The sequence below is a fragment of the Durio zibethinus genome, chromosome 12, assembly GCF_047325235.1.
Source record: "Durio zibethinus cultivar Kanyao isolate XHJ-2024 chromosome 12, ASM4732523v1, whole genome shotgun sequence".
NCBI lineage: Eukaryota > Viridiplantae > Streptophyta > Magnoliopsida > Malvales > Malvaceae > Durio > Durio zibethinus.
The window spans coordinates 20,451,726-20,460,855 of record NC_143173.1 but is presented as its reverse complement, the minus strand read 5'-3'; the positions used below and the strand labels follow the sequence as shown (position 1 = coordinate 20,460,855).

Sequence of the window (9,130 nt, the reverse complement as noted above, 5' to 3'; positions counted from 1 at the left end):
CATTACCAACCTTCAAGCAGTAATTTAGAGGAACACTTGGCAGGAGATGTTCCTGATGCATATTTAAATTGTAAGAGATACTAACATCTTGCATCATAAATTTTGAAGTGATTAATTTTGTAAATTAATCGAATTCAAACAATTTGATTGTAAAATCTAAATCACATGAACTTAAATCTAAATCCCAACACTAAATGGTTCACCTTGCCAATTGCAACATTTAACTTACCAATAATTTTTTATCTATTGATTTTTGAATTTAACTGTTGTGTAATAATCAAATGTAAAATCCCATGGCATTTTTGAGCAATATATTACAGTCAAACCTTCTATTGTATAATTTTTGTTATCTTGGAATAAATTCTCCATTAAATAAATGATTAATGAAAAATCACAACATAATAGTAGACTAGTAGCGGCAATTCATGTCAAATGGGAAGAGCAATATACATTTGGGACCAACCATTGGCTCTCCCTGTCACTCCCACAAGATAGAAAGTAAGAAAAACCGTGTCAACCTTAGCAAAAGGCGGCTCAAAAGTAATTCACCCATATGCCCACCTCTCTCTCTCTCTCTCTCTATCTTTTTTTTAAGATCGGCATACTTTTCGCTTTGATACGAAAGTTTTATGTTTTCTCTTAAAAAAATTTTTTTAAAAGAAACGAAAGTATATTTTGGTTTTAATTTTTAAATTTTAATTTAAAATTAAGGGTAAAATAATACTTTGCTTTTTATAATAATTATAAAATTTTTATTGCTTTTTGTTGTTATCTCAAAGTATATTTATTAAAGAGAAAATAAATTTTTATAATTATTATAGACAAATAAATTATTATTTTTGCTTTAATTTTAAAATTTTAAAATCAACTTCAGTTTTCATTCTTAAAAATTTTATTAATTTTTAACAAATATATTATAATATTACAAAGAATAATAATTTTTAATTTGTATTTTAAGTTGTTTTTATTTTATTTTTTTTGCAAAATTTGGTAAGGAACCATATGGATACTATTTTAAAAAGTTTAGTACTGCCATGAAATAATTCAAAATTTCAAAATCAAAATGGAACTCAAATAAAATTTTGAAATTATAAATAAACTTTTATCAAATTTTTATATTTTATTAATGTTAAATATAAAAAAAAAAAAAAAATCCTAACGTAGTAATAATGCTGAACCCAAATTAAAATCCTCCTTTTTAGAATTTTACAACCTCGAGCAGGACACCCATGAAACCGTGTGGACCCAACTCTATTGTATTCATTTGTGATCTGTCTTGTCTTCTCTTAAGCCACTTTTCCAACGATAGTTCCATACCAAAATAATACACCTGTGAATGAGAATCCAATATGAACATACACAAAATAGTTATCAACTGCCCTCAATTGTTATTTGACCCAAAAAACAAAGACTTTCACGAACACTACTTGAAAACTGATTAGCTTCTGCACAACAGACTGCAATTCGTTTCCTCTACTTCAAATTCCTACTCTTTGATTTTCTATCTACTTCCATTCTTCTTATAATTCCTTCCTCTAATTTATTTATTTCATCATGTCTTTCGTTGGAGAGGCCGCTTTATCTGCGTTCTTTGAGGCGTTGTTCCGCAAGTTTGCCTCTTCCGAGTTCCAGTTTGTCAGTGAGGAGCGGGTTCGAAAGGAGATTATGAACTGGGAAACTATGCTGAGGAACATCCATGCGGCGCTTGCTGATGCAGAGGGGAAGCAACTGCAGAGCCAGGCTGCGAAGATTTGGTTGGCTGACCTCCAAGACTTGGCTTACGACGTGGATGATATCTTGGACGAGTTTGCGACTCAAGCTTTGGGGCGTAAGTTGATCAAACAACATCAAGCCACTATAAGTAAGCCTAAAAAATTTAATCCTGCTTGCTTCACTGGTTCATATCTAAGTTCAATCAAGTTTAATCATAAGATGATGTCCAAGATTAAAGAGATTACTGGAAGATTGGAAGGTTTAGCCACTAGAAAGCGTTACTTGGAGCTAAGGGAGATCACTTATGGTGTTGGAAGGCCCATGACAATCCCAAGAAGGCCGCCCAGTACTTCTTTGGTGAACGAAGCTAATGTACTCGGCAGAGACAAAGACAAGAGGGCAATACTTGATTTGCTGTTGAGGAACGATGGCAGTGATGCTGGAGTTTATTCTGTGATTCCCATCGTTGGCACGGGAGGGATTGGGAAAACAACCCTTGCTCAACTTGTTTACAATGATGACAGCATAAAAGATTATTTTGATCTTAGAGCATGGGTTTGTGTTTCTGATGAATTTGATATCATCAGGATAACAAAGACAATTCTCCTGTCAATCACCTCCGAGGCATGTGATATGAATGATTTGAATTTGCATCAAGTCAAATTAAAGGAGATGCTATCGAAAAAGAAACTCTTTCTTGTTTTGGATGACGTTTGGAACGACAACTACAACGATTGGTTAACGCTTCGATCTCCTTTTGATGCAGGGGAACCAGGAAGCAAAATAATTGTCACAACACGTAGTTCCAAAGTTTCATCAATTATGACAACTGCCGCAGAATATTCATTGCAATGCTTATCAGAAGAAGATTCTCTCAGAATGCTTGCTCATGACGCATTAGAAAGAGAGGATTTTGCAGGGCATCCAGACTTGAAAGATATTGGCTTGGAGATCTTGAAGAAGTGTGACGGTTTGCCTTTGGCAACAAAAACCATTGGAGGACTATTGCGCACAAAGGTTAATCGTGATGCATGGAAAGTTATATTAGAGAGTGATATTTGGAATCTGCCTCAACATGGAAGTGACATAATTCCTGCTCTATGGTTGAGTTACTATTATCTTCCTTCACAATTAAAACAATGTTTTGCTTATTGCTCTCTGGTCCCTAAAGATTATGAATTTGGTGAGGAAGAAATAGTTCGATTATGGATGGCTGAAGGTTTTCTCAATGGACCAGAAACTAAAGGGCAAATTGAAGATTTGGGCAACCAGTGTTTTGAAGAACTGGTATCAAGATCATTCTTTCAAGTATCTGGCATGGATGAATCTCTTTTTGTAATGCATGACCTGATTAATGATCTAGCTCAGTTCGTTGGAGGAGAAAATTATTTTAAAATGGAGAGAAATGAGGAAATGAAGCACCCAAGTCACGCTTGCCACTCCTCTTATATGATAGGCCACTATGACAACATCAAAAAGTTTGAGTCCCTTTTAGAAGCCAAGTCACTACGGACGTTCTTACCCTTTAAGATGCTGGGGACGTACGAGTGCTTCTTAAGCAATAACGTTCTTAATGATTTACTGCCGAGATTGAAATGCTTGTGGGTGCTCTCTTTGAAAAGGTACCGCATCACTGAAATACCAGATTCCATTGGAAATTTGAGACATTTGCGCTATCTAGATTTCTCTTACACATACATAAAAGGTCTCCCTGATTCAATATGCACCCTTTATAATTTAGAGACTCTTTTACTAAGGCGTTGTCTGTGGATTGAGAAGCTACCCTCAAAAATAGGAATGTTAGCCAACCTATGCCATCTAGATATTGCTAATTTATGGGGATTAAAAGAAATGCCAAGTGGAATTGGTAAATTAACAAATCTCTGTGCATTGTCTCATTTTATTGTGGGCGAAGGCGATGCATTGAATATAAGAGAGTTGCAAAGTTTATCAAATCTCAAGGGTCGGCTTTCTATTTCAGAGTTGCAGAATGTGAATGAAGCTCAGTTTTCAGGGGAAGCTAAGTTATCAAGTAAGCCTGACGTCGATGATTTAGAGCTGGAGTGGTGTAGAGACTTCAGTGAAAATTTAAGAAAGAAAGAAGTCGAGACAGAGGTGTTGAACTTGCTTCGACCAAATGAAGTGCTTAAAGCGCTTGCCATCAGGTATTATGCTGGAATAGCATTCCCAATTTGGATAGAAGATCCTTCATTTAAAAATTTGCAATCATTAAAGTTTGTAAATTGTCCAAATTGCACCTTATTACCTGCAGTTGGAAAACTACCACTTTTAAAGGATCTTTATATCGGGGGAATGAAGAGCGTAACTAGTATTGGCAATGAGTTCTATGGAGAGAATTGGACAAATGCGTTTCCATCATTAGAGAAATTGCATTTTCGAGATATGCCAGAATGGAAAAAGTGGAAGGCATGTGAAGTTGATGAACAAGGAAGAAAATTCCGTTGCCTCCGAGATCTCCTTATTGTGGGTTGTCCCAAATTGATAGGGACATTACCGGAGTACCTTCCTTCTTTGGAAAAACTCGAGATTGGTAATTGCCAAAAATTGGTAGTTTCAATTTCAAATCTTCCAAAGCTATGCGAATTAAAAATCGATGGGTGTGAAAAAGTAGTGCTTGGGAGTTGTATGGATCTTTGGCCGGTAAAAAAAATCACCTTTTCCAACATTTCAAAGTTTGCATGTTTAACAAGGGGAAGGGTGTTGACGTCAGAGAAGATGAAAGTAGAAGATCTCAATGTTAAAGGTTGTGAGGAATTGGTTTCTTTGTGGCAAACAGAGTGGGGTTGGTTAGTGCCTTTGAAATCTCTTCGTAATTTCGAGCTTGAAAATTGTCCGCAGGTCGTTTCTATAGGTGCAACGGAGGAGGAAAAAGCAAAGATTTTGCAATTTGACATACCCTGCAACGTTGAACATTTGGGAATAAAATATTGTGAAGAGTTCCAAAAGTTATCAAAAACCATCACATGTCTTAGAGAGCTAGAAATTGCAAAGTGCCCAAAATTGGTTTCACTTTTGGCGGATAACTTTCCCTCAACTCTTAAAAGTTTGGTGATTAGGGAATGTGAGAATTTGCAGTGCTTATTGGAAGATGGGGAGAATATCAATTTCAGCTGCAATTCTCTCCTTGAATTTCTTCAAATTAGTTATTGTGAAGCTCTCAAATCATTATCATCAAGCGGTAAGTTACCCCTTGGGCTTAAAAGGTTGGTGATCTGGAACTGTCCAGAGCTAGAATTTGTAGCACAGGAAATTGGGGATAATACATGTCTTGAATCTATTGAAATCAGGTATTGTAAAAATATTCAGTACTTACCCCAAGGAATGGACAAGCTTAAATCTCTGTATATAGCTGGGTGTGAAAAACTTGAAGCTCTGCCCAACCTTAACTCTCTTCAAGACTTGACCATATTGAGTTGTCCAAGGGTGACATCCATCCCAGAAGGGGGTTTACCTACCAACCTAACAATGCTTCACATCTTTGGACCCAATATTAGTAAGGCAGTAATGGAGTGGGGATTGCATAGAGTCACCTCTCTTAAACATCTCCAAATTCATGATGGTAATTGTGATGCGGTGACATTTCCAGGAGGGGGTTTGCCTGCCAACCTAACAATGCTTCACATCTCTGGACCCAATATTATTAAGGCAGTAATGGAGTTGGGATTGCATAGACTCACCTCTCTTACAAAACTCTACATCGGTGGTAGTAATTGTACAGATGAGATGTCATTTCCACAAGAGGAGATCAAGCTGCCCTCTTCTCTCAACCTTATTTCCATCTCAGACTTCAGAAATCTAAGGAAGCTATCCTCCACAGGCTTTCAGTATCTTTCCTCTCTTCAATTTTTGTGGATAAACAATTGCCCGAAGCTCAAGTCCCTTCCCAAAAAGGAAGTGTATCCCTCACTTTTGCATCTAAGAATTATTGGTTGTCCATTGTTGAGGAAAAGGTGCGAAAGGGATAAAGGAAAATATTGGTCCAACATCGCTCACATACCATGTGTTTACCTTCGTTAAGAATTCATCTACGAGAATGATCAAGAGCAACGTACGACCCAGAGGTATTTTAATTTGAAACTAATAGTACCTCTTCAACTGATTTTTTTTTAAATGTACAAATATATCCTCACAAGTAAAACAACCATGATTTAAACGAGCATCCAATTCACTTGCATTTAATTTTTAAATATTTTTAGTTTTACTTTTTTACTAATAAATCGAGATGATAAAGCCATTTCCTTATTAAGCAGAAGAATTAGATCATGTATGACTCAAATTTTTTAATCTAGAATTAATTACTATTTTAAGTTCTGATTTTAAGAAAATATTTCGTTATTAAGTATTGACTTTAATATCTACTCAATTAATTACTATTTTTACTTATTTAAGCACTGATTTTTATATCAACTTAATATTTTATTTCTTTGGTTTCATATTGTTTTCTATTTTTTTGAAGTAATCATTTATTTGGTTTTCTTTCATCCAATTTTGAGTGGTACTAAATGAGCTGTAAATTTCTAGCTTTTGTCCAGATGTCCAATTTTAGAAGATAATTTCCCATTTTGAGTTGATGGATGTTTGGATGTGGCCTTGTCTTGTTTCTACGAGAGGGGGATATATACAGCATTGATGCAAGAAGAGGGATTTCTGTCCAAAGGCTTTCAGCATCTGTCTGTTGAAAAAATGGTGAATTCTCAAACATTAATCTTTTGCATCTCTTTTCAAAACCACTAGCCTCTTCATTTTGTAGATAAATATGGTTGAATGTTTATTAATTGCTGGTCAGATGATGCAAATGTGATAGAAGAGGAACTGAATCAAGAGAGCCTAGGCACTTTACGTTTCCTCCTTCCATCCTCTTGTTCATTGTAGGTATGCCTCCTAAACCATCTTCTCCATTATTATAATTAATCAGTTCTAAGATTCAACCTTTCTCAAAGAAGTGGAATCCTGCACCCTCTATGAGCCCTTTGAGCAATGACTCTGCTCAAACACCTTCCATTGATGACTTTCAAATAGTGATGTTGCATGTTTGGATGTAATCTTTTCTACACGAGATAGGTATAATGCTGCCCAACTTTTGTTCACCTGTTTTTGAAAGTTATGGTTTCTTCAATTTGTTGCTAAATATTGATGACTGTCCCCTGCGATCAATTGATCAGGAATCAGATAGCTTGGTCCACTTGTGTGAACATTGATGACAGATTCATTTGTTACCCCTACAAAAAGGAGCATGAATTTTCAATTGGAAGCCAGGTATCTAGATATTGACATCTTGCTTCGTAGAAATTTTAATTAAAATAAAGATCACCATAATAATAATCATGTATTCATTGAACTAAAACAGGCAATTGCAGAATTTCTCTGTTATGGAGCTGGCGATTGATGGCATGCTACTGTGTGTAATAAGTCAGGTATTTCAGTTTTAATTATTTTCTTTTAAGGAAATTTAAAGATTGCTGGACCTTTGGACTCTTACTACTATGGTACTTACTTGCCTGATTTTAAAGTCAACTGCATACTAAATGAGGTGAAAGTGAAAAGAAAGAAATAAACATAGTATGTTTTTACAAAGCTAGTTGTATTTCATTGTTAATCATTCTCTTTGGTTGCCAGTGCTGCTTATTTTTTATAATTGACTTCTACATCTAATTTCAGATTATGGATTTGAATAGATTTTTTTTACAATACTAATTTATAACATTGCAGCTTTTATTTACATCAGTTCTTTTCTCACCAATCTCCAATTTTACTTTTTCTTTGCAAGCAACCAGATGCAGTGAAGCTTAATACAAGAATTAAACCAAACATCGATCCCAGTGCACAAGAAGACATAAGGTTCTCGGCATTAGAGCATGAGCAGGCTCGAAATCCATCCCTTTTCTTATTTGTAAAACGGTCATTGCTTTCACTTGACTATACGTGTCCTTTAAACTACTGTAGGTGAGAACATTTAGAGTTTTCTGGTTTGTTTCTGTTGTTTATATAGATAATCAGTGCTCATTTCGTATCACCAACTATTTTGGCTCTTCAGGAGGTATTTGTTTCTGCCATCATTGATTGGATATGGACCAAGAGCAGTATGGCAGTCTTTTGTCTCTGTTGTTGCCTAACTCCTTATGCCGTGTAAGCATCAAAGATTTTTAGAGAATTTACTATGTTCAGTTTTCGATAGTTACTCCCACACAGTTAACAGAATGCTCTTGACCTATTATGACAGGATGAGTGAAACCCACTCGTTATAATGCTCTCAAGATTCAGTGGTGGGAAGTTGTCTAGGCTGCATTTCCTCTTCTAAAAAGGATACTTCCCAACTGGTTTCATGGTGAAGACTCATAGGAGTGTACTCGAATCTTACACGGAAGAAAAAGAATAAGCTTTTGGGTTCAATCATAATTCTAAATTGCATGATTGGCATTGTTGGATCTCTTAATCCTTTCTTCCAAAACGAGTGATATTAGAGACTAGAGAGCACCTTGGAAAACATGGGTGATGTTGATTCAAGAAAGTCCAGTTCTGAATACTTGATGATGGCTACACAGCTATATAGCTTGAAAATTTGTATCTCACCAAAAGGAAAATTTGGTGTTTGTAAGTGGATGCACAAATTAAAAGAAAGGATGAGAAAGAGAACATCTTCAATGAACACAATCAGATATGTTGTGGTGTCTCCACAAACAGTCCACTTTTGGTGAGATTGCTCTTGTTATCCAAGAAATTTACCTGTTTTGATGATATCTTCTTGTAACATCTTGTGGTTAAACTAGAGAAAACTCATATTATAATCCCATTATTTTGAGTAGCGAAAGATTGAGTGGATTTGGTCCCGTGGTTTATTCCCCTTATCAAAGGGTTTTCCACGTAAAATTTGGTGTCCTGCTTTTGATGAGCTGATTATCATTTCTTTTCATTCCTTTGATATCTAAATGATTAATTACTTGTCTTTCCACTTCCTGCTGTGTTTCCAACCCCCATTATTTTGGTTAGTAGCGTTGCCTAGCTGTGAACGATGAACTTTCCATCATGTATGAGGCAAAATCAAATTTTTAAAAGGAACTATCCATTATCTCGTAGTTAACGCCTCAATTTGATAATCAAGTAGAAAAACTTTAATAAATTATCTGTTTCACTTGTATTCATTCCAATTCTTACTACATTCAAACTCAATTTCAAACTTTATCGCTAGTGTCTTTGGTATAATTTTTCAAAGTCACAAACATATTAGCTTTGTTAATTGAATGTTAAGTGAAAACCACCAAAAAATTTATGATTTTGTTTCACAAAAAATATTTTATAAAATATGAATTTAAATCTTTATATATATATATCATTATAAATTCTCATAATAATCTATTATAGAATTGAAGCATGCACATTAAGAATCATGTCTTGTATA

At 35.1% G+C, this 9,130-nt stretch overlaps 1 protein-coding gene across 9 annotated transcripts; it reads left to right on the top strand.

The window, feature by feature from the left end:
* The first annotated feature begins 1,353 nt into the window (after positions 1–1,353).
* On the top strand, positions 1,354–8,681 carry LOC111297751 (putative disease resistance RPP13-like protein 1). 9 transcript variants are annotated; one of them, XM_089741138.1, is made up of 9 exons: positions 1,356–5,795; positions 6,267–6,420; positions 6,521–6,602; positions 6,678–6,795; positions 6,897–6,990; positions 7,082–7,148; positions 7,509–7,677; positions 7,769–7,860; positions 7,955–8,681. In XM_089741138.1, the coding sequence occupies exon 1, from the start codon at positions 1,555–1,557 to the stop codon at positions 5,749–5,751; it is 4,197 nt and encodes a 1,398-aa protein (XP_089597264.1). In that variant the 5' UTR covers positions 1,356–1,554; the 3' UTR covers positions 5,752–5,795; positions 6,267–6,420; positions 6,521–6,602; positions 6,678–6,795; positions 6,897–6,990; positions 7,082–7,148; positions 7,509–7,677; positions 7,769–7,860; positions 7,955–8,681. The 9 variants fall into 9 exon arrangements, with proteins under 9 accessions (XP_089597259.1, XP_089597264.1, XP_089597260.1 ...); XM_089741135.1 differs by having other exon boundaries at positions 1,384–5,795; positions 6,256–6,420; positions 6,521–6,606; positions 6,675–6,795; XM_089741134.1 differs by having other exon boundaries at positions 6,521–6,795; positions 7,955–8,561.
* The last annotated feature ends 449 nt before the right edge of the window (positions 8,682–9,130 follow it).

Bases quoted from the DNA above. Each gene is read 5' to 3' on its own strand.
- LOC111297751 (XM_089741133.1), top strand. From the start codon at position 1,555: ATGTCTTTCGTTGGAGAGGCCGCTTTATCTGCGTTCTTTGAGGCGTTG.